Raw genomic sequence first — 25,084 nt, 5'->3', positions numbered from 1 at the left:
GCAATAGTGGTGAAAAAGCTGTTAAAACAATTTGCTACCACCAACCTGTCGGTCTGGAGCGAACCACTTGAGTTAATGCAGATATTAATGCAGATATTACTGCCTTTCGCGCTGTTGTGTTTTGTCCCCGTGGAGTTGCCGCAGGGCAGAATAAATCAAGATGGCTCCCTGCTAAACACGGTGTCCTATGTCAAATACATTACAATCATAGCCCTGCATAACTGAGGTAGGGGGGGTTCTGCAGCATCAGGGTCAGGACCAGATGGATCACCGAGCCCCGAACATGCTGGGAGCTACATGATGAATATGTCATCAGAGGAGGAGCTGCCCAGAATGCTCACGTGGCGGGTGTGGGAACAAAACAGTGAATAATGGGGGTTGGGGGAAAGGCTTCGCTATTTTTAATCCGGCTATCTCACAGCTGTCGTCCTCTCAAGTGTTTGTGAGACTTTCCTGTTCCATCACAGAAACAGCTGCTGTTTGTGGAGGATGAGAACCTTTAACACTCGGACCCGCCCATCCGTCGATGTGTCCAACTGTCATTCCAAACCAGAGACGATCAAATCGATCTGGAGCTGATCACGTTGTCTCAATAACAACACTGAATACCCTCACAGCAGACACCAGCAGGACCAGTGGCCTTACTCTCCACATCTATCATGAAGTACGGGGAAATGTGGACTTGACCCTTTTAGCAGGCGGGGGCTTTATGAACCGGACATTCCTGTGCCACTTCAGTGACCCAGACTCTTCATCTTTGAGTGAGACGGGAGGAGATAAGGTAGACGGAGCAATGGTGATGTGCTCCACGAACCGGGATAGCAGTTGTGTGGAGGTTGCACCGAGGCCCTGACCCAAGGCACGGAGCCCCCAGCATTCCTCTGCTGCCCAGTTTAGCTCCGAGTCAATGTCGAGATGCAGCACGTGAAGCGGGTCACATTCATGTGTGACCCATTTAAGCACGACCTGGGTTTGCAGTTGTATATGCTTTGAAATTTAGAATCCACTTCCTCTAACCCTGACATTCAACGACCACCGGCCGGTGGCTTCGCCTGCAGTTGTAATGAAAATGTTTGAGACTGATCAGAAGCGAGCTTAGAGCAGACACAACAGGCGATGGATCCCCTTCAGCCTGCTCATCGGCCACGGTGCACCTCGTTTCTCCCCCCCTTTCATCCAAACATCTCTCTCCCCTTATCTGGGGCCGGGTCATGGAGGCAACAGTCCAAGTAGGAATTTCCAGCCTTACCTGTCCCCAGACACCTCCTCAAGCGCTACCGGGACAATCCTGAGGTGTTCCAAGACCAGCTAAGAGACTCTTTCCAGCGTGTCCGAGGTCTTCCAAGGCCTTCTCTTGGTGGGACATTCCCAGAACACCTCCCAGGTAGGCGTCCAGGGGGAATCCCAAATAGAGGCCCCAGCCACCTCAGCTGACGACTCCTGATGTGGAGGCGCGGCGGCTCTACACCGAGCGCCCAGCCACCCTGCAGCAGAAACTCGTTTGGACCGCTTGTACCCGGTATCTTGTCCTTTCGTCCATGATCATAGGCTCTCGGAGAGGAGGAACCTAGACTGACCGGTAATGAGAAGCATCCAGGTCGATCCGGTTATACTGTGGGCAAATATCACGAACACAACGGTTCAATAATAAGGAGAAAATGAAGCTCCCGTACAAAAATACCTGTACAGCTGATTGGTCGGGGAAGTTTTATTTGCCATTATTAAAAAAATATATACATAAACAGGGTTTGATGCAAAAACATTCGAAAAGAAAATCTCTTTAAATTTCATCGCATCCTGAATGGATGCACACGTTTCTAGAACACTCGGTTCAGATCCAGAATACTTTATCACGTCATTCTGGAACAAACTTTTTAAATGTTCCTTTGGGCCTGTTCGTAAACGCGCTTTAGTTTTCTATAGTCATGCTAGTTTTTACTTTAGTCTGAAATCATCATGCCTACCAGGGAATGAAATGCTGAAATCAGTTTGACAGTTTTAGTGTAAATCATGTCAATTGATTTACACTTTTCACTAGACGGCAGAAGAAGCAGGAACAGGTTCAGGTTGAGCTGCTTCCATGAAATCAGCTTCTCCAGCTAGAAAACGTTTGTGGACTTGATCTGGAGGAGGAAGTGACAAAATGAGAGGGAAATGTGATTTATAGCGTTACGGACTGGAACCAGAACCTCTGATTTACAGCCGTTTCTCTGAAGGCGATGACCAGCACACCTGCAAATCATCAAATATTAGTTTAGGTTAAACTTTATTGTCATTACACATGTACGAGGTAAAAAAATGTAGCATGATGACCGCCCATCAATTTAGTCTCAACCGGGGAGAATGCGGCTAAAAGGATACATTTGTGTGAATGTCGGCGGGGGCAGCCTCGCTCCGGTCAGTCTGCCCCGGGGCAGCCTCGCTCCGGTCAGTCTGCCCCGGGGCAGCTACGGCTACAATAGTAGCTTCACCACCACCAAGTATGGAGTGAATGAATAATACACAACGTAAAGCATCTCTGAGTGTCCAGAAAAGCGCTCTATGAGACCAACGCATTATCATAATAAAAAAACACAGAGAAAGCTAAGCTAAGCTAAGCTAAACCTGCTGGGAGGGGCCATGAGATGAGTCACAAAGGAGAGAAAGTAGGAGGGGCGATCAACAGGAACATCCAACAAGGACTGAAAATAATTTCATGGGTGGCTTTCCTCAGGTGTGTTCTGCACCTGATCTTTTCACACATGATTGATTGTGTTATTGATTTATTTGAGACAGAGACAGAAGCAGATCCTTGAATCTCAGTGTAATGATCAGTTGGGTACAGAACTCTGCTGCAGACATGTTGAACTTACTGATTAGCAGAACCGAAGGAGCTTCCAGAGAACACTGTGGAGGAGAATAAGAAGACCCGAGTGAAGAACAGAGAGCAATACCAGCAGCAGATGTCAGAGAGACAGACAGGTAGACAGACAGGTAAGTCTCTAGAGGCGCGGTGGACTGGTGAGCAGAGGGATAGGAAAGAAAGAGCACCCTCACCTCCTGCCTGGGGTTGCTGTCCAAAGCCCGAGAAGCTGTTAGGCTGACCCCCAAACCCAGAGCCCTGCTGAGCAAGGTTCCCGAACGACGGAGCGGTCTGATTGGCTAGACCACCAAAGGACGGGTGGCTCGGAGGCGAACCAAACCTGAAAAGTATACAGTGACAACACGAATCACAATTCAGCTCTATTGATATAGCGCCAGATCACAACAGAAAGTCATCCCAAGGAAACCTTGGACAGAACCTAGGCTCACGGTGGACGGCCATCTGTCTGACCGGCTGGGTCGAGAGAGAGAGAGAGAGAGAGAGAGAGAGAGAGTCAAAAGCAAGGAGATGGATAGGGAAGTGATAGAGAGACAGAACAAAATGTATGAAACTATTAATGCTAATGCTAGCAATATGGGTAATATGAAGCAGCCTCCAAGGCCTGCATTTACTGCTGCAAATAAACATCATGCATAAACTGGACCGGGCTTGGACAGAACCTCCTCTACCAGCCGTTTGTGTGTCACTCCAGGCTAGCAGCCTTTCAGCTTCCAGAGACCAGCTGTGTTTATGCCCCCAGACTAGGGATGTCCCGATCACGAGCCTGCGGATTCGATCAGGACTCGGATATGTATGGATCGTTATTGTCATTACTCTATCAGATCTGGAGTTACGCTGTGGAACAGAGTGAGACCTCTCTACTCTAGCAGAACGTCAGCGCGTGCTGCGTGACGTCACTTCCTGTGACGCTATTGGTTGAATGCTTCTAAACAGGAAGCAGCTTGAAGCTAGTCGGGCGAGGTTGTCTGCGCTGTGGAAGTATTCTAAGGTGGACGACAACAACCTGCCGATTACGCTGCTGTTCAGTTTACTGTAAATATTCATATTTACGTACTTTATTTTCTACTTGAATGTTCGAGCTACGCCACAGAAGAGTTAAATGTTGAAATAAGATGATAATATAAAACATGAGGGACATCCTGGATCCGTTTCTTCACTCGTCTTTATTTTTTTATGTATTAAAGAAGTATCGGATCGGGACTCGGTATTGGTTTAAAATCACATGACTCTGATCAGGACATCCATACCCCCACACAGAACCCACACAGAACTCTGCAGCAAACAGCTTCTCACCCAAAGCCGCCCATGTTGGAGGCCGTGGTTCCCTCGCCGAACACTTTCCCAGCAGAGGAAACCATGTTGCTGCTGAAGGAAGCACTTGAGCCAAATGACGCCGTCCCTCCAAATGCTTGAGTATTACCGAAGGAAGGCGGGCTCCCAAAAACCGGGGTACTGCCAAAACCACCTGGAGAGAGAGAGACAGACAGAAAAGCTGAGGGGGGCACGCGAGCGATTCAGCACCAGTAGGTAGGTGTCTCTGGACCAGGTCCAGCCCAGCCCACTTCAGTCCACATTCAGTGCAGACTGTGATGGTTTAGTGGTACTACTGTAAACACTGACAGCTTCAATGCATGGTTTATGAAGTCTATCACATAAATTGGTTTTCTGTTGAGCACAGTGACTCCAGTCACATGACCGTTTAAAATGAAAGTCCAGGACGACTGGAGGAACACCCGACACCCCCGAGGCAGCGGATGGAGGTGGGACTGAAATTACAGCCCTGGTTCCAACGTGCCAGTAATAATTGATTGAGCTAATGTAAGTGGGTAACCTTAACCCCGGTGTGAGAGAGCATCCAACAGAAGAGGAGAAAAGGGCCTTTACTAAACTAAATACAGAAGACTGGCTCACACCCCAAACACCAGGTCGTCTGTCAATTATTGTCGTCACAATTTGTAAATCCGAGTTCTGGCTCTCTGGATATTCGTCAGTTCCAACTTATTACAAGTTAACAGCTGTGAGACGACGCCTTCCAAAATAAAGGCCAAAATGAAGCGGGTTTAAAGCAGCGACAACAGAACGCAGAAAGGGAATTCTTCACGACGGAGTTTCGGATCAGCTCCTGCTGCTGCCGTTTATGCTTCCGACCCGACTGTCCCAGTTCTGATGCTTCAGCACTGCCGGGTGAAAAAGTGTGAGGAGAGCTGTGCCTGGTTTCGCTGGAGTGGAGAAGGAGCCAAATCCTTGGGATGCAACGCTTCCTGCACTGGTGCTGAAGGTCCCACTGGCTTTATGCTCGTCAAAGGTGGGCTGTCCAAAGCCAAAGTTCTTAGCACCGCTGCTCCCAAACAGACTGTTGGTACCTGGAGGGTTGACAGGCAGAGCAAGGTGTCGTTTCAATCACTAGAGTGGAGGCTTGTTTTTGTTTCAGCAGCCCTTTCATGCATTCTGCTTTAGCTTACCGGTCCCAGCGGGCTGGCCAAACCCTCCAGGAGTGGAAGTGGCACCAAATGGATTCTTATTAGCAGCACCTTCACTTGGTTTTCCTCCCAAGCCACTGAAAAACCCCCCACCACCTGTTGAGCTGGAAGTATTGGCTGAACCGGAACCAAACAGGCTTCCCCCAGATGACGGCTGCTGCTGGGGGGAGATAGCAGTTATAACATGCTTCCGTCAGAAGGGGAACGGATCTCTTTAAAATCGTAATAGGACTAGCATTGTAGGAGCAGACTGGTGGATGATACCTGTCCAAACAAACTGCCAGGGGGTTGGCTGGTTTGCTGTCCAAACAGAGACGAGGTGGAGGAAGAGCCGAACGCTGTAATAAGGACAGGAAGTGATACACCTCTTTATAGACTGAAGCTGTCCTCAGATGAACCTTTCTTCATTTCAATTCATAATTTTGAATCAGAACCTTCTGTTCTTGGATCAAGAAGTTTGTGGAGCGTTTGTAAGATGTGTCAGGGAAATGTGTTTTCATAGGTGGTAGACATGTTCAATATGCATTTAAGTTCATATAAATACTACATCCTGCTCAAGCTGCAAATAACTTCAGTTTAACTCCCATTAGGTCCTCAGTCAGAAAACACATGAGGTTTTCACATTTCACATTTCCCCAGTGACCAGTCAGCAACAAGGTGCAGGCCCGCTCTCACCTGAGGGCTGGCCGAAGCTGAATCCTGTAGATGTGGATGTGGTGGTGTTACTCCCAAACACAGACCCTTGCCCAAACGGCGGAGCTGTGCCTTGTCCAAAAAGCCCCGATGATCCGGTGCTGCTGGCCGTGTTGCCGGTGCTTGTGCCAAAAGAGAACGAGATGGCGTTGCTACCAGCAGAAGCTCCAAAAAGACTTCCTCCAGTAGTCGCACCAGAACTTATTCCAAATGCTGGCTGGCCAAAAGGAAAGCCACTGGCTGTTCCATTGTTGCTGGCGGGCTGACCAAAGCCAGTCACCTGGCCAAATTCAGGCTTTCCAAAACCAGTTCCAGTGGATGCAGCAAACCCAGCTGAGCCGAACGCTGCTGATGCTGGGGCCGCTGACAGTGGAGGTGCGGCAGGCTGCCCAAACACAGTGCTTGCAGCAGCAGTAGCTATTGTGCTGCTAACAACCGTTGGGGTGGGAGTTGTGGCTACCAGAGCTGCTGTGCTGCTCACAGGTGGGATTCCAAGAGAACTGCTGTCAGTTGATGCTGGAGCTGTCTGAGTAAGTCCAGAACCGCTTTTGTCTGACATGGGCACCTGGAATGCTGCGACTGCAACCTGGGGTGCAACAGCAGGGGGGGCCACATCTGAAGAGGTCACGGCAGCAGCGGTTGTTGTGCTGTCTGGCATCACCTCTGTCGTGGGAGCAACGCTGGGTGGGGTTGGGAGGGTTGATTCAATTGGTGCAGGGAAGGACAAGGAAGAGTCCAGTGGAGGTGCAGCTGCCGAAGAAGGCCTGGGTGCTGATGCCGTGGTCTCTGTGGTCTCTGTGGTCTCTGTGGGCTCCAGTACTACAGGAGTTGTGCTGTCTGCCAATGGTTCAGCATTGGGTTCTTTTTCAGGGGGAGGGGTGAGTTCTTTTGTTTCCTCTGAGCAGTCTAAGGAAGCGGCTAGAAGACTACTGAACGATAAGGGCACAGCCAATGGACTGGAGCCAGTTTTGGGCACAGAGAAAGCCGGCTTGGGGATCGATTCAGGCGGCTTGAACAAGCTCCCCGATGCTGCCCCCTTAGATAAATCTGCTCCGTGAGAATCCTCTGCGGACTCCTGAAGAATTGAACCAAAGTTAAACGGTGTGCCTCCCTTTCCCGGCCCGAGCCCAGTTTCACTGAAGGCAAATGAAGCAGCAGCAGGTTTACAGGCTGCATCTTTGACTTCTTCTCCTGGGCCCACACGGAGTCCAGAGAAGCTCCCCAAAGTTTCTCCTCCTGCTGTCTTTGGAGGCTGTGGCTCTATCCTGAGGGCAGTCGTGGAGGCGGTGGGTTTGTCTCCCAGAGCTTTTGGAGGAAGAGTGGGCGAATCAGGGCAGAGGACAGGGGCAACCGACTCCTCTCCTGTCTGGCCAAACGTCCCATTTCCTCCAAAGGAGAATTTACTCATATCCTTCACTGGAGAAACAAGTAAAAAGACCACGATGAAGGGAAGCATGTTTGACAGCGTCCTACAACAGTCTCACACTAAACAACTGGACCACTTTACCTGGTGGCATTCCAGGTCCCTGGCTAACTGAAGCAAAAACAAATCCTGCAGCCCTGCAAAAGGACATTTAAATGACAATTACACCAGTACACTTTAAGCTCATGGAAAGAGCTTGAGGAAAAACATGTGACCCATGACAGGACAATAGCTCCAATGACCCACAAGTTAACGGTCAGCTAAATTCAGATTCGGACAAACTATTTGTTGGATACTCTGCCAAGAGCAGGAAAAGGTACATCCAGCATGTGAACCAGGCTGTCCATGTATTTCAGAAGGTATCTTTCAACATGCGATGACTCACCCTGGAGTGAAGGAGAAGTCTTTGCTGGTGCTTTGCTCTGCTGAGCTTGAAGGAGCTGCAGGAACATCCGTTTTGGCAAACTGACCTGAAGGACAGTTTACAGATTCGGTTAATTCTTCTCACGCAAAGCCAAATGTAAGTCACCTGCATTCGTAACGTCATGAATCATTAGCGCTGTTCTGGGATGCCGTTGGTTTCTGTGTAAATAAAGGCTGACAGAAGGTGAGAGGACACTCCCGAATGTACGCAAACAAGACTTACCAAAAACAAAGCCCCCTTGCGTCGTCGATAAACTTCCAGCTGTCGTGTTCTCGACAACTTGGGTTGGATTCTAAACATACGTGTTCAAACAGGCAGAGAATATTAGAACTTCCTTAAACCTTAATGCAGTAAATACACTGAGGATCTACTGAGACAATAAAGCTCATTATGCAGCTGCAATAAAGTGTAATGGTCAGAGGGACATTTGTACTCTGTGCAGTTAACGTGCGTCTTCCCATGTAAAACTGAGTTTTCACTTTGTGCCAGGAATTCTGGCACAAAGTTTGCCTGATCTGTATAACAGAGAATTAAATCCATCTACGTGGGCTGCTGATACATAATTGTGTGAGCCATTCAAAGTAGACAATTAGACATTTACAGGATGGTGATCAAGAGACGAATAGAAAACTCACCCGTTTGGCTTGGTTGGATGAAACAGTGGCAAAAACTGCTGGATCTGGGACAGGTTTGCTGGGTAAGAGAGGAAGAGGAAACTACTTTCAGGGCTTAGTGGTCATATGCTCCAAATACAACCAGAAATCTGGGCTGGGCTGTAAAACAAGTCTGTGGTCAGTAAGACAAACAGCTTTTATTCTATTCACAATCAGAAGTAGTTTATTGCCATTGTCAATGAGGGTTCACAGACTAGGAATGTTTCTCGGTGAAGTCGTGCTACATGTAACAGTAATGACAAAATACAAAAAAACATACAAGTACAGACACATCACAAAACAGCATCATCGGGAGTGGATACACAGATGTATATTAGCAGCAGTAAAACTAGCGTAATCACACAGTGCAAATGGAACAGTGCAAGTTATCAGTTATGAAATGTTCAGGAGTCCGGGACAGAATTACTAAGTGTTCATGAGTCTTACAGCCGAGGGGAAGAAGCTGTTCTTGTGGCGGGAGGTTCTGGTCCGGATGGACCGTAGCCTCCTGCCTGAGGGGAGAGGGTCAAAGAGTCTGTGCCCATTGTGAGAAGGTGGTCGGCTGTGATCCGACCTGCACGCCTCCGAGTCCTGGAGACATTCAGGTCCTGGAGCGATGGCAGCTTGCAGCCGATCACCTTCTCCGCAGCACGTACAATGCGCTGCAGTCTGTGTCTGTCCCTGGTGGTGGCGCCAGCGTACCACACGGTGATGGAGGAGGTGAGGACGGACTCCACGATGGAGGTGTAGAACTGCACCAACAGCTGGGTTGGCAGCTTGAGTTTCCTCAGCTGCTGCAGGAAGTACATCCTCTGCTGAGCCTTCTTGGTGAGGGAGCTGATGGTCGGCTCCCACTTGAGGTCCCGGGTGATGGTGGTGCCCAGGAAGCGGAAAGAGTCCACGATGGAGATGGGGGTAGGGGAGTCTGTGAGGGAGAGGGGGGACGGTGGGGCTGTGACGTTCCTGAAGTCCACGATCATCTCCACTGTTTTCTGGCTGTTTTCAGCTCCAGGTTGTTGCTGCTACACCAGGACTCCAGCCGGTCCAGGTGTACGAACGTCCTGGACCGGCTTACAAAGTTACAGATACAGCGGCACCTCGGTTATCAAACAATCTGTTCCGTAATACTGTACGAAAACCGAAACTATTTCCCCTAATAAACAATGTAAACTAGATGAATCAGTTCCTTTGAAAGGGAGTCCTCCATAAAATGACTGGGTAACTGTCCTCCTGGGTTTTAGTCCTTCTCTTTAGCTCAGTTTTCCATAGTAAAGTCTAAAACATTGATTTCTCCATCCCGTACTGCAGCGAGATCCCAGACACGGACGCTATTTCCATATTTGGTGATTATTTCCTTCTTTAATTCAACAGTTGTTCTCACTAATTTCCTCTTTTCCTTTCCAGTAGTTTTACTGCTGCCTTTCTCTGGTTCCACGACTAAGAGCTAAAGAGAACAAAGTGAAAGGTTACCACAGTCTTCCCCCGACGGCAGGTCGACTCAAACCAAACCTACTCAGGTAGACTCCGCCTTCGTTCGCATGCGTTCGGTTCACCTCGGCGCCACTCGTGGGTGCGAAGTCCGAGAACCTGTTCAACTTCCGAGGTGTTTTAAACTAAATGTTTTTGGTCACACACAGTTTACTACCGACAGCCATGGTTCCACTAATTGAACTTCTGAACCCAACTCTGCAGCTGTGAGTAAATACATTTCATAAAATACATTTTGGCCAGCAAATCTTCTGAATTTCATAATCTACTTATATTAAAATAAAATGCACATAATAATTGTCTACGCTGTTACTGATGGTTGTTCTGAAAGCCTGATTTCATCAGCATCCTTCTCCCTTGTAGGTATTATGCGGGGAAAGCCTGGAGCAGGGAAGGCCTGCTGAAAGATCAGTGAAGCAGAAGGAGGTCAGGAGGCAGTAAAACGAGATGAAGAGGAGCTGGGATACAAATGTTAGACCTCCTCAGAGACAGCCAGCCTCTTTCCGTGCTTTCTTTGAAGATGACGCGTAATCTGCGACACCAAAAAAACTGGACAGTCTGCTGACTCAGCGCAAATATCAGGATTCTTACCCAAACTATGCAGAAGTAAAAGAAAAGCTGATTACATGCATGTAAATTCGTATCGTTTCAACAGTTTATGTGTATCAGGTATGATAAGAGTCACTCCAGCAAAAAAAAAAAAAAAAATTCTACCCATCCGTCATGAAAGCTCGCCGCCTTATTTCAGTCCGTCTCCACATCTAGTCTCAGTTCATGTTACACCAGGGTGAGGAGGAGTTTTACCTGATGATACCGGAAACTGTCCCAGAAGCTCCTTTGGCTCTGAGCTCCTGCACATTGAGCACCCGAGGAACAGTTTGCAATGTGGATTCTGTCAAGGAAGCACCGACAGCAGCTGCAACACACACATATAAGCAGCACTTTATCAGACTTAACACACAGGAGGAGAATTCCTACCCGGAATAGAATGATTAGACTTTGTTGGGTTAGGGCAGTGCTTCTCAATTATTTTCTGTGATGGAGTCAGAAATGAAAGAGACCGGTCACAGGTCTCTGTCTCCATCTGGTGATCCACAGTGAGCATAGCAACAAACTGTTTCTACCTGTTTTCTGATTGGCCATCAGCCTGCATAGCGCCGCTGTGGCTGCAGCCTCTTGGGCGGTGAGGGCGACAGGGGCAGTCCTCTCCATTGGTGGGGCTCCGTGTTTGACGGTCTTTGTGGCGAGAGCAGTGCTCTCTGCCCCACTGAGGTTGATCCTACTGGTTGGAACTGAAACAGCAGCAGCATTTAACAAGCATCTATCCAACAATACGGACTGGTGTCAAGTAGCTCCACCCTGAACAACAAAAAGTCAAATGTCGCAAGACATTTCCAGAATAAACACACAGACTTTGCTCAAAAATATCTGGATGGAGATGAGAGAAAAAGAGCCGTTTCGGAATATAGATAGATACAGCATATGTTGCCTTGATTATAAGGCTTATATAAGGCTTTTCATTTTTTGTGGCTCCAGACATATTTGTTTTTTTGGTCCAATATGGCTCTTTCAACATTTTGGGTTGCCAACCCCTGTTCTAGATTGTTCTTGGCATCTTTATACACAAACCATGAAAAGTTGAAGTTAATCAGAGTTGATGTGTATTTTTAACAGATTTTTTAATCCATAAATGGGTTTCAATATTAAAATGTAATATTTGTTCCTGACCTCATTCTGGACCCGATCCGGATGAAATTTGGTGGTGAGATAGAGACCCCCACCCTACATGACTGTCAAATTCCATAATCATCATTCAATAATCAACCGAGATATTGAGGAACACCTTTAGAAGCTCCATTAACTGCAATGTTAACAAACATTTCAAAGTGATCTATAATCCAGGATCTATTCTGGATCATCACCAATATTTAATAATCTGTTCCTGGTATCATTCCCAACATTTCCTGAAAATGTAATCAAGATCCGCCGAGAACCTTTTGAGTTATCTTGCTAGTGGATGGACGGATGACATGACCTCCACCCTGGCGGTGTCTGCACCATCGGACAAGGACCGTCAGCCAGAATGACTCACTCACCAGGACTGGCAATAGGGCTGAGTCCAAAGCCCACACCCTGGACTGACTGAAGTTTGGTCAAAGGGGTGGTGGACTGGATGGCCCCAAAGCCTGGCTGGATGGAGGGGGTCCTCATCACTGTTAGATGGCGGGGAGCGGGCATTTCTGCAGGCATGACAATTGCTGGAAGGAGCCCCGGCTGTAATTCTTCCTCCTCCTCCAGCTCCAGCTGAGCTGGATGGAGCTCCAGGCACTGGGACAGTGAGGAAGTGGAGCTCACATCATCCAGGTCCTCATAGTACTTAGGTGAGAGGAACGCTGAACGAGACAGATTGGCTGAGAAGAGGAAAGAATGAGACTCTGGATCAACTGTAGCGTACGTTTCAACAGCATTTGGCTCTTTAGTCTGCACTCTACACCCATGAAGTCTATCATTCTCCACACACTTAGCTTTTCCGTCTTTGGTCATTAGCATCATTAGGACATGATAAACTCCCAGCCATTCAGGTACCTGGAGCAGTCGAACGGACAGGGGGCATCTGCCCCTTGGACAGGAAGTTGCGTAGCTGGGACTGTTTCACTGGCGATATTCTGGTAGCTGGAGAAAAATACGCAGTTATTAGTGCACTGAAATGAAAGAAGTGATTTCTTTTATGCTTCTATCAAAAATACACAAAGATCAATGCCTGGAGATTTGGCTTTGGTCTTTGGAGGGGTGATGTCCAGCCTGGCTTTCAGAAGCGCGTCCCTTAAATTCTCAAGTTCGCTTTCCAACCTGTCAAAAGGAAGAAAAGCAGTTCAGAGTACTGACACACTACTACTACCGTACTTTCGGCTTGTCCCGTGAGAGAACACCAGAGCAAATCATCTTTCTCAACTTCACCCTGTCCTTCACATTTTCTCCTGGGTCGTTCTCATGCCCTGCTCCCTGGCAGCTCCATCCTCAGCATCCTTCTACCGATATCAAAGGATGCTGGACACGTCCAAACCATCAAAGTCCGGTCTCTCTGACCTTGTCTCCAAAACGTCTAACCTTCACTGTCCCTCTTATTGTCTCATTTCTAATCCTGTCCAACCTGGACACTCCCAAGGAGAACCCCAGCATCTTCATCTCCTCCACTTGTAGCTCCGCCTCCTGTCTTTTCCTCAGGGACACTGTCTCCAAGCCGTCAATCGTGGTTGTCCTCACCACTGTCTTGTAGACCTTTCCCTTCATCCTATCACAGAGCACACCTGATACTTTCCTCCAACCGTTCCAGCCTGCCTGCACACGGTTCTTCACCTCCTTTCCACATTCTCTCCATCACTCTGCTCTGTTGACCCGAGGTACCTGAAGTCCTCTCCCTTCTTTATGTCTAGTCCTTGTAGCTTCACTGTCCCCCCTGGGACCTTCTCCTTTACACACATGTACTGTTTTACTCCTGCTCACCTTCATGCCTCTCTTTTCTAGAGCAGACCTCCACTTCTCTAGATTCTCCTCTACCTGCTCACTGCAGATCACAATGTCATCTGCAAACATCATATTCCAAGGAGCTTCCTGTCTCACCTCATCTGTTCGTCTATCCATCACCATGGCAAATAAAAAGGGGCAGAGAGCTGATCCCTGGTGCACTCCCAGTTCCATACCTCCACAGGTACGTCATCCAGCCCAACAGCCTTTCCATTCAAGGTTACTTTATTTGTACCTGAAGGTAGATTTGTTTTGCTGTGAGGTAAAGTTAGAACATCCAATATCCATTTAAAACCAGCAAACATACATATAAAATTTAAACAAACCGTCAAAAGTGCTCAAATAATATTTCATCAGCTATCACAGCTATTTGTCATCCTCTTCATCGCCTTTCTAACTTCACTCGTGCTAATCTTTAGTCAACAATGTTCCTCTACTCCCCTTTGTTCTCTTTCATGTTCCTCTAAATTCTTCTTCCATCTTCCCATCTCTACCCTTCATCACTCTAACATGCTGGACATCCTTCCCGTCTCTGTCTGTCCAGCCTGGACAGATCCTTCTCTCCCTCTTTACTATCTAACCTGGCATACAAGTCATCAAATGTCCTCTTTTTGACCTTTGACCTCTACCTTGCATCGCATCTTCCTGTACTCTTGTTTACTCTTTGTATAAACTGACACACATTCATTCATTTTCCAACCACTTTGTCCGGCACCGGGTCGTGCTGGAGCTTATCTCAGCAGCCAATGATCAATAATTCTGTTCCGTTGAGACTGCAACACGGAAACGAAGTTGAATTTATTCAGTTTTGATTTCTCCATCTGTTCCAGGTCGGAATCCCAGCCCGGTGCGTCTCATACCCGGCATCGGCGTCAACAGGGTTGCAGTGCAGAGTCGGAGTCTTGCTGTAGAGGTGCAGCGCTGTGAGCTCCTCAGACAGCTGATCCAATCGGTTTTTCTGTTCTTTGATGATGTATAGATTGTTGGCCAGCGTTGTGAACAGATTCTCACGCCCTGGCACGATCATGTGTCTGAATCAGAGAAGGACTTCATTACAATCAAAGCTCAATCCGACTTATTTAACACTAGATACTCGGGATACGAGTAGTCGGTCATCACCTTTGCTTTTTCCTCCTCTCGAGGTGTTTCTCCCATTCCACATCCAACACGTCATTGACATCCTCCACAGCGAACAGGACATACTGGTACAGCCTGCGAATCTCCTGGAGAACAAGCGAGCAGAAGACATGCTGAGCGTGGGCAGAAGAGCAGTCTCTCCATACAGCGGCTTACAATCCTTCTCACCTTGAGCTTTTCCTCGCTGCGGGGGTCCAGAGGTTTTCTGTACAATAGCTGTCTGTAATTTCTGTCTCTACTCAGCTCTCTCTGTGCTTTAGCCTCCTCTGTCCCAGCAAAGCCCTCCAGTAGGGCAGTCTTCAGGATACCGATGTCCCCATGGAGAGACTGCCAATCAGAATCAAGATACACAATATAAACACAACAAAGGTGATAAAAATGTGTCAGGAAGTAATAAGTTCTGTCCTCTCGGGGGGTTCAATGAACTTTAATCCATAGTTTTCAAGAAGGAAGGACATCGCCATGCCGGTGTGTTGTTATCGGTCACAAACCCATGTCAGTGATTCTATTACAGCGGAACCTCGGTTCTCGAACATCATTTGTTCCATAATATTGTTCGAAAAAATAAAATATTTTTCCCATAAGAAATAATGTAAACTAGATGAATCTGTTCCTACGCATTACTGTATTATTAACGTGCATCTAAACAACAGAAAACACATCAAGTGTAAATAGTACGAAACAAAATCATAATAAAAGCTAATCATTCACATCCCGCTTTGGCTGCGCTGTCGGGAAGGGACAGAAGGAGGGGCTTTGAAAGGGAGTCCTCCATAAAATGTTTGGGTAACTGTCCTCCTAGGTTTTATTCATGAAAGTCGAAACCGTTGATTTCCCCATCCCGTGCCGCAGCAAGGTCCCAGACACGGACGCCATTTCCCTGGTTGGGAAGTGGAGAGTTCACCGGTTCAAGTCCCAGCCCAGACGGAATGAGAGGGGCCAGTCTACCCTTGAGCAAGCTCCCCCCCCCTATTCCCTCGCCGCATGCTAGGGCCCCTATGCATACATGTATGTGTTTGGTTGTTTGGGGGGGGGGGGCGTTGTACCAATTTTTCCATTTGTGTGTCTGCAGCGTAAAATTACAATGGCAAAATAAAGGCTCAATAAAAAAATTAAATTTTCATATATAATTTCCTTCCTCAATTGGACCGTTGTTGTTGATGCTTTCCTCTGTCCTTTGCCAGCTGTCTTACTGCTGCCTTTGTTTAGAATCCATGACTAAGCGCTCAAAAGATTCAAATTCCGAAAATCTGTTCGACTTTGAGGCATTTTGAACTCTGGTTTTTGTTTGAGAACCGAGGTTCCACTGTATTCTGATTGGATCCTGGCAGAAAGCTGCCGCTGCTGGGTCAAAGGTGGAGCTAGCATCTCCGCTAATAGGGATCTGTGTATGAATCTGGACGCTCAACCGCCATCTCACCTCTGTAGTTTCCTTGATTTCAAGAGTGAAAATGTGGAGGTCTGCTGACTCCTTTCTTAACTCTTTCATCTCCTCGTTGGTGCCGACCTTGAAGTCGGCTCTGGCGCTTCTTGCATTCAGGTCATCTAACTCCTTCTGGAAGTGTGCGATCTTTGGACAAAGACACACGATCTTCATTTCTCTGTCTGCGCTCAGTATTTATTACAGCACCAAGTTAAGCAATAGAGAATAAAGATGCATCATTCCTCATTGTTTAGTCCTTAATTATTGTTAGTGTAAATGAAAGTCTAAATTCGTCCCTCAGAAAACACTGAATGCAACAAACATGTTATATATACATGCATAATGTGCAGTCAAAAATAAACAGGTGATTTACCCAATTCAAACAGTTCACAGCACTAGACGCTGACTCATTTCACCATTTCCCAAAATAAACGTGGTACATTGTTCTCAGAATCAGAATCAGAAGTAGTTTATTGCCATTGTCTGAGTGTTCAACTCTAGATTCTCCTCTACCTACTCTACCTCTAATCTAAAGTGTTGATTGGTTCATTTGTCTCACCTCCTCCAATATTCCAACCATGATGGGATCCGAGTCCCTGTTTTGCTTAAGCTGCTTCTCCAGGGCTTTCACACCAACAGCTGCCTGCAAGGAACGCCAGAAAAACACACGTCTGCATGAACAGGAAGAGAACATAGTATGGACGTCTGCAAGTCAACACATCACTGCTCTCTTTCTAGCAGCTGCTCTTCGTGCTAACTGCCATCGGCACAAACGCAATGCAGCCATTTTAGAATCTTTTATATCATAAAAATGAAATTATTTTTCCTACTCCCTGAAGAAACTTTTAGCAGTTTGAGATTGTTAAGAAGTATATTCTTTGATCAGTTTAGTGCTAACTATTATTAGGTAGTCAGCCCCTTTACTTGAACTCTTGTAGACCATATGTTCACAGAAGTACGTCACTATCTGACAGTTTTATGAATCTGTTTTGATACGATCTAGTTGAAACACTAGATCAAGTTTTGAAATGCGTTAACGATTACACAAATTATCAATAAAATCTGACAGGACCTGTGGCATTTGAACACGGCCCTGGGGGGCAGGCGTCATCTTCTGGACGACAGTGGGAGGCGTGCTAGCTTGAACTGGACGCACAGGGGCTGCAGCACAACAAACATTAGGAACAAGGAAAGATTTCAAAAATCAACAGATCAAGAATAATAACAGCTGCAGGACTTTCTCACCTAACACAGCTGATGGTTTGGTGGCTAAGAGAGGAGGGGCGGTCACATGGCTGGAGTTGGAGGCAACAGTTTTGGGCAAGGAGGAATTGAAGGAGAAAGGCTGAGGTGCTGGGGTCTCCAAAGCCGAAAGCCTTAAGAAAGACAAGGCAAATCATTTTTACAAAGCTTCTATTGAACCTCAGCCTCAGCTAGAAGACCAAAAAGGACGACTTACCTTTCATTCAGATTAAGCTTCACTGTAGGTGGGGAGGGAGCAGCAAGGGCCTGGGGTGTGGATGAAGGAACTGGTGTTGGCTGAATAGAAGGGGTGAAAGAGAATGCTGAGGGAGCATCAGAGGGTGGTTTGGAGGCAACGGAGAAGCTTGAAGATCCTGAGCCAAACGGTGTAGATGCCGCCAAGGGGAAAGCTGAAGGGACAGAGGTGGTGCATGTCGCCGGGACAGAGAACATGAAGGAGGATGAAGATGATAGCGAAGAAGCTGTGGGGGCAATGCTGAATGGGGCAGAAGCCAGGTCTGGAGTCAGGAGGTTGGCGAGTGCTGCTGGGTCTGAAGGGACAGAGGCAGCAGGTCTGGGTGGCTGGGCTGCCAACGAGCCTTTGAGCAGAGAAGAAAAGTGATTCTGAATACCGGTAACTGTCCTGCCGTATCAGCATCGTAGATGGAAACATTGGTCATGTTCACCAACCTGGCCTTGGAAGTCTCTCTCCGTCCAGGGGGAGAGCAGCGGGAGCGGACACCAACTGCTTCGCCCCAGGGATGAGGTTGAGCAGAGCAAACGGACAGAGCAGTCCGTCCGTGGACAGGATGAGCATCGTGGGCGCCGGGGGCAACGTCTTCTCATCAGCTTCAGGAGGAAGAAGAGACAACTCGTAAAACAACACAACTCACTCACTGTGGGACACATTTAATGATCCTCCACAGGAGGGAGGGCATGTTAGTCCCAAGTTTTATTCCATATGCCGACATTTGGAATTAAACTGTTATAGAATAGCTTCAGTAGCAGCATTTGCTCAATATGTAATGTAACCATCAGCGTGTGTATCTCCTGCACAACCACGCCACGACAGCCAGTTGTTATTTTACAGCCTGCATTGATCCAGAGACAAAAATACAAATTCATGTACGATGATGTCACAAATAATTCGTTATCGACAAATATTCACAAATAACTAGCAGAAACAGTGAAAGAGGAGTGGACAAGGAGAAAGTGACAGTAAAGCTCATCTGCATTCTGCAAAAGGACTGTCTAGGACTCGTTCTAGCTGTGGTCTGCTCGCTCACCTGAGCCTTTACAAGTGCATTTTCCCTACAGGCAACCCTCTCTTTAATTTCTAATGCCTCACTTCAGATAAATGTTCTGATCGGACTACATCGCATCAAAATATGAATCCAGCTGCAGGTTTTTACCTCGCCGGGGAGGAGAAACCTGAGCAGACAGCCACAGCGGCGCTACGTGAGTGTCTGGCATTCTATTTACGATGAAACAGCACTCAAACGAGGACTGATCACCATTCTTTACACGCGATGCAGTACAGCACTGCAGTGGAAGAAACAGGGTGGGTTAGGAGAATACTAACCAGAATATGTTTGAGATTGAATACATGCAATGGAATGCAAAACTATAATTATAGTTAATTTAAATACGACAATCTCCGCATTCTTAAAATATACCTAACACAAAATCATATACCATACACCTGGAACAGGTTTGGCTGGCTGCCGGCAATGCGAACCAAGCTTTGACTTCGATCGCACCCTCCAGTGGGTTGCCATGGAAACTTCAACATGTGGACACTCAAGAGGCGGGGATTCGACCCCCCTGACCTAGCGGTCACTGTCCGACCTGCCTGACCAACTGAGCCACAGCTGCCCTTGTGAAGTGTCACCACACTTCAGACACTGAAGAGGAATGGCTGAATTCTCTTACTGCCGTGGATCTCCTGCTGACTGGTGAAGTCTATCGCTAAGCCAAGAGGAAGAGTGTCTTCATTTGTGCCAGTCACTGGAAGTTCAGCCCGGCTAGCATCCTCCAGGTTCCATAGCTCCCAGACCTGCAATGGAGAGTCAGTGAGCTGCAGTCGGGACAATCTCCGAACAGTCTGTGTTAAAGCCTCTGACCAAAAACAGATGGAACTATAGCTGCAGCAGGACGCGCTAAAAATGCATCCATTCCGGCGTGTAACACTCAATCAGCCCTAATAACAATGGAGAAAACGTATTTATACCATTTAGACACACACACAACATGATACAGCATTACTGGGATCATGATTCTTCAGACAGACGGCAGCGCTAACAGGGGCGCACCGTACGAGGAAGAGGGGGTGAGTTGGACAGTACGTAGACACTTTATACAGTAATTGTACCTTACAGGTACATGAACTTGGACATAGTAGTTCTGCTTCTGGAAGGCTTTGTGTTCTTGACAGCATCCTTCTGAGGATTGTACACATCATTGATGTACTCCGCTCGTACTGGCGTGTCCCATCACTTACGGACACCACGGTCAGGTTGATCAAAAATTTAATTCTTCATCTTCATAATGTGTTTTGTCTTGTCCCTGCCATCCTTACCACTCGCCTTCTGTGGACCCATCACTGATTATAAAGAATATTCATAGATACAGGGAGAATCCCTGAACGAGCGAAGTGGCTCGGAGCACGCCGCCATTTAGCGTTATTGTAACGGAGATAAAAGGGTTAAATTCCACTTGTCAGTCAGACTTGTGTCTGGTAGCGCCCCTGGTGGTCACGGGAGCGTATAAAGCCTGCAGACGAGGCGCGCTCGGCGCCATTGTGATCGCGGATCAGCCGAGGTAAGGCCACGGGTGTGGTGGTCTGCAGGTTTTCTATGTTCTCGTGGTTAATACGCATTATTACTCCCTCCGCGGCTGCTGCGCCACCGCGAGTGTCCCGGGTGCGTCTGACCCCAATAAATGTCGTTGCACAGATAAACGGATCCCGTGTCTTGGTTGTACGTCACAAAACACACAACGCAGAGTCAACCACGTTACATTAGCATCTGGAAGCCTGCTCGAATCTCAAATTTATACTGAAAGAAAAATATTGCTCGTGTCTCAGAACACTGGTATGTCAACGTATTACTGTATTTCTTTTAAAATGACACTGATCACAAAGTTTGCTTCTCTCTAGGAACCTTCATACACCGGTACCTTGTCATCTTGTCTGGCTATGACACCAACTTCAATGGAAGCTGCCGAAGCTGCAAAGACCAGGTCCCTGGGAGAAACAGACAATAAGGTCATGCAACACGACACAAATTGAACACATACCATTAATAAATAATGACATTTAGCCATAAATCTTACCAGTCCTCCACATGGCTAAGGAAATAGTGGCGCTGTCGTTCTGTACAGCTGCCATATACCGTGTCACCGAAGTTCAGGTACTTCGTTCCCACCTTCTCGTCCTTCTTCTACAAAAATCACATGCAACATATTTTCCTCATGTTCAGTCATAAAACAAACTATCACCAACCAACGATTCATGTCGATTTCAAACTTGTGGACACCTACTAAGCCTGTTAGCAAATCAATATTTAAAGATCAGAAGGGTGGGAACATGCGGGAATCAAAATGGGTGAAGTCAGAGCAGAAAGGGCGTGGGGTGTCCTTACAGGGAGGGAAACCAGCACGAGATCAGGAGGCGTCTTGAGCGAGCCATCAGCAGCAGCATACACCACTGCAAACACGTAGGTCTTCAGCCAAAGGACGTCCAAAACTGAGACAGAGGCAAGAGAGCTAATCACCATTAAAGCAGGAATTAAGCAACATATTCACAAAAACATCAACATCCCAGCTCTGCACAAGGCCATCCATTTTCCTGTAGAGACGATCGTCGGAGTTTCCGCAGTGTATCCCAGCTCGCTATGGGCGAGAGGCGGGGTACACCTCGGACATGTCGCCAGCGCATTGCAGGGTCACACACAACTCTTCACGCATTCACATTTAGACCTACGGACTATTTGGAGCGATCAATCGGCCTCGGAGGGCAGGCGGGCGCTCTCTGGCCCGCTGGCTCGGCGGGTACGAGGCCAAAAAACACAAACATCATTTTCTTCTTGGAAGAACCGGACTGGCTTTACCTTTAACAGGTTCATCAGAAGTATAAAAGTGGGGGCAGGAGATAATCTTCTTCTCCTCCAGAGCCTTTCCAACACAGGAGAAAATGAGTCTTGTCATGGCATTATGAGGAGTTTAACGTTAATTAAATGGGTAAATATGGGTAAATAAAGCTCACTCACTGGCGTATACTGACTGACTGAACCATTATATTTTCCTGCTGCAACTTGTTTTCCTTTAGGACTCCAACAAACTGAAGGAAAGCACACGATCAACAGTTTATCCAAAAGTGAATCCAGCTCAGCTGCACCGTCTCACTCACGGCAGATGATGCCACTTGAGGCCGGCAGCTCGGCAACCACTTTGGCACTTTCAGCAACATCCAGGATCCGCATGCTGCCATTGGACATGCAGACGGCCAGCAGAGAGGGCTGAGCTGGATTCCACTTCATGTCCTGCACCAGAGTGCCAGGAGGAACGGGCGGCAGCAGCGACGCAAAGGGCAACTTCTGAGGACTCGCCTGAAAAGGATCACAACGATGAGAACTCGAAAAGCACTCAGAGAGCACAGACCTCCCCCAAGCAGCTCGCTGCCCCCCTAACCGGATCAGAACCCAGAGAGCACAGACCTCCCCCAAGCAGCTCGCTGCCCCCCTAACCGGATCTACAGCGTCCACCTGGTGATCTGGATCAGAACCAGTAGGTTCTAGATTGTTCTCGGTATCTTTATACACCAACAATCAGAGTTGATGTTTATTTTTAACTGATTTTTGAATACATAAATGTGTTAAAATGAAATGTGTTTTACTGACTCCATTCTGTATCCGATCCGGATTAAATCTCATGTCCTCCCTCACTACGTCCATGCATCTTCTCCTGGGTCGTCCTCTAGCCCTGTCCTTTGCATCGTCCTCCCCAACACCAGCCACTCTCATGTCCTCCCTCACTACGTCCATGTCTCTTCTCCTGGGTCGTCCACTAGTCCTGTTCCCTGGTAGTTCCATCCTCAGCATCCTTCTACCGATATAGTCCCTGTCTCTCCTCTGGACATGTCCAAACCATCAAAGTCTGGTCTCTCTGACCTTGTCTCCAAAACGTCTAACCTTCACTGTCCCTCTTATTGTCTCATTTCTAATCCTGTCCAACCTGGTCACTCCCAAGGAGAACCCCAGCATCTTCATCTCAACTTGTAGCTCCGCCTCCTGTCTTTTCCTCAGGGACACTGTCTCCAAGCCGTCCATCGTGGCTGTCCTCACCACTGTCTTGTAGACCTGTCCCTTCGTCCTATCACAGAGCACACCTGATACTTTCCTCCAACCGTTCCAGCCTGCCTGCACACAGTTCTTCACCTCCTTTCCACATTCTCTCCATCACTCTGCTCTGTTGACCCGAGGTACCTGAAGTCCTCTCCCTTCTTTATGTCTAGTCCTTGTAACCTCACTGTCCCCCCTGGGACCTTCTCATCTTCATGCCTCTCTTTTCTAGAGCAGACCTCCACTTCTCTAGAATCTCCTCTACCTGCTGCCACTGCAGATCACAATGAGATTCGTACAGGACACAAAATTAAAATAAAATGAATTATTTTGACATTTCTGGGAGAATTAAAATAATTATAGGATCAGCCAAGAATAAATTAAAGCAGCAGCACCAACAAAAGATGACGGAAGTTGAGACACTGGCACAAACATTCACTGACCTTGTTCAGAAAAGTGCGGACATCATAGAACAGGAGGAACAGAGCAGACTCGTCAGACACGCCACAAACCGACAAGGTAAGCTCATCACAGCTGAGAGCCAGGTGATGCAGAGCCAGCTCCACCCCCACCTCCGCCAGCGCTGCTGTCCCCCCCACTGCAGCAAGTCAGGAGGAATTCAATGAATGGATGAGAACTGCAAAGATGGCGACTCGTACCACTACGAATTATTTATACCTATTTCGTTGGCGTTGCCATCACTTTCATCAACACTCAGAATGTCTTGAGTCGAGTAAACTTTGAACGTTCTGTCAAACCCAACGAACGTTAAACCAAACTTGTTGGCGATCGTAAGGAGACTGGATCTTTCCTTCGGCAACTCTTCAGATGGATCAAAGACTCTGGATTTCTTCATCTGGCGAAAGCGAAAATCCTGAAAAACACGAAAAAGCTGTTTCTTATGTAACTGTTTGATGACTCCAAAGTTCAGTGAACTTAAACTATGACAAAGCATGCTTGACGTCATAACGTCTTTCATTTCAAGATAGCCACTAATTCAAAGCTACATTTCACACCGTTACGTTTAAATTCGTTAATTTTGATCAGCATTCGTCGCGATATCTGATAACATGTTCATGCTAGCATGCTAGCGTAAATAGCCGGCTACATAGCGGCAAAATAACAGTTCCTGCTGCAGCTTAGCGTTGGTTTGAAACGAGTCTAAATGTTGTCCATGCTTATTATCTGGTTGCGTAGCGGGTACGTGCTGTTGCATTAGAGTTAACGAGACAACGAGCTAACGAGCCAAGCTAGAAAGCATCATCCAGCGACACATGCCAACATGCTAACATGCTAACACGCTAACCTGCTAACGACGCGGATAGCCGCGCATACCTTGATTTCCCTCTCAGGAGGGGAGTCTGTGTCGTCACTCATCCTGAATCCCGGAAGAATCACCGTTTTACGTGAGATTATTCTGCTCTATTTTATAACTATCCAAGCTTCTTATGGGCCGGCGAGGATAGCTGGACGCACGTCGCGCCGTTTTGTCACAGATAGACGTCACAGCTAGGATGACAAATCGATACCAGAGGCTCTGCAGATCAAACCTTCTTATCACAACGGCGTCTCGCCGTGCGTTTGGGACAACTTCTAGATAATATATAAGTTGTAAATATAAATTCAAGCGGATTGCCTCCACGCCAGTGAATGAATAAATGAAGATACGCTTCAGAATTTGACTTTTATTAGAAAGCAAATTTTTTGTATTGCATTTTAAAACCCAGGTACACGTGGAACGACAACTGAAACTGGAGATGGCAAATACCATGTTGGGAATGAAAGGTAGTGGTAACTTGCATTTGTTTTATGCATTATTGATGCTTGCATCGGAAGGCCATTAACATTTTAGCATTTTTTTCATTTGAAATGTGAAGCAGTACCCGCACAAATTGTCTCATCTCTGTTGGCCTCGTCCAAGTCCTGCTGAAAGTGAGGAACATTGTGAACAAAGTGTAGGGTTGCATTAAAAAAACATTTTGTCGTCTGGGTTGCTGTTGTTTGGGAGGATACCGGTAAGACGACACCCACTGGAGTATTCCAGGTAATGTCTGTGTCAACGTGAGACAGCTCTGTTCACAAAGCACTGAGGCATCAGGGATGTGTCCGTCTGTCCCCCAAGCAAATACGCTAACAGCCACCAAAGCTGCACGAGCATCCCTCCACCCTGGAAAGCAAGCTAGCACAGACCAAAGAAAGCTGGAGAGACAAAGCAAAAAGCAAGAGCACAGCTAGTCATGTCACATCCCCCATAATGCACTTTGGCTCTCATCCCTGCCTGATTGTCAGTGCTCTGAACACATGGCTTTCATGGTTGCCTTTTGGCTCAATCCTTGGCCTGCTTTCAATTTTCTAAGTAGTTCTAAAGTGCTGGCTTTATATTCTAGGGCAAAT

General features: G+C 47.3%; 1 protein-coding gene across 1 annotated transcript; it reads right to left on the bottom strand.

Moving 5' to 3' along the window:
• Positions 1-1,702: 1,702 nt before the first annotated feature.
• On the bottom strand, positions 1,703-24,132 carry nup214 (nucleoporin 214). Its single transcript, XM_068753261.1, is given in 36 exon segments — positions 1,703-2,123; positions 2,853-2,886; positions 3,037-3,182; positions 4,157-4,328; positions 5,074-5,226; positions 5,326-5,503; positions 5,608-5,681; positions 6,019-7,452; positions 7,544-7,596; positions 7,845-7,929; positions 8,106-8,175; positions 8,519-8,602; positions 10,858-10,940; positions 11,149-11,316; positions 12,121-12,435; positions 12,611-12,697; positions 12,786-12,874; positions 14,410-14,580; positions 14,669-14,772; positions 14,855-15,013; positions 16,107-16,256; positions 16,669-16,752; positions 17,182-17,270; positions 17,355-17,485; positions 17,569-17,950; positions 18,042-18,200; positions 19,284-19,407; positions 20,529-20,595; positions 20,685-20,791; positions 20,993-21,096; positions 21,461-21,524; positions 21,620-21,690; positions 21,760-21,958; positions 23,134-23,288; positions 23,369-23,564; positions 24,026-24,132. Coding segments are annotated over 36 exon segments (5,820 nt in total). The 5' UTR covers positions 24,068-24,132; the 3' UTR covers positions 1,703-2,086.
• Positions 24,133-25,084: the final 952 nt, after the last annotated feature.

Source organism: Brachionichthys hirsutus, chromosome 19 (assembly GCF_040956055.1).
Source record: "Brachionichthys hirsutus isolate HB-005 chromosome 19, CSIRO-AGI_Bhir_v1, whole genome shotgun sequence".
Lineage (NCBI taxonomy): Eukaryota > Metazoa > Chordata > Actinopteri > Lophiiformes > Brachionichthyidae > Brachionichthys > Brachionichthys hirsutus.
This window is presented reverse-complemented; position numbering and strand designations above follow the sequence as displayed.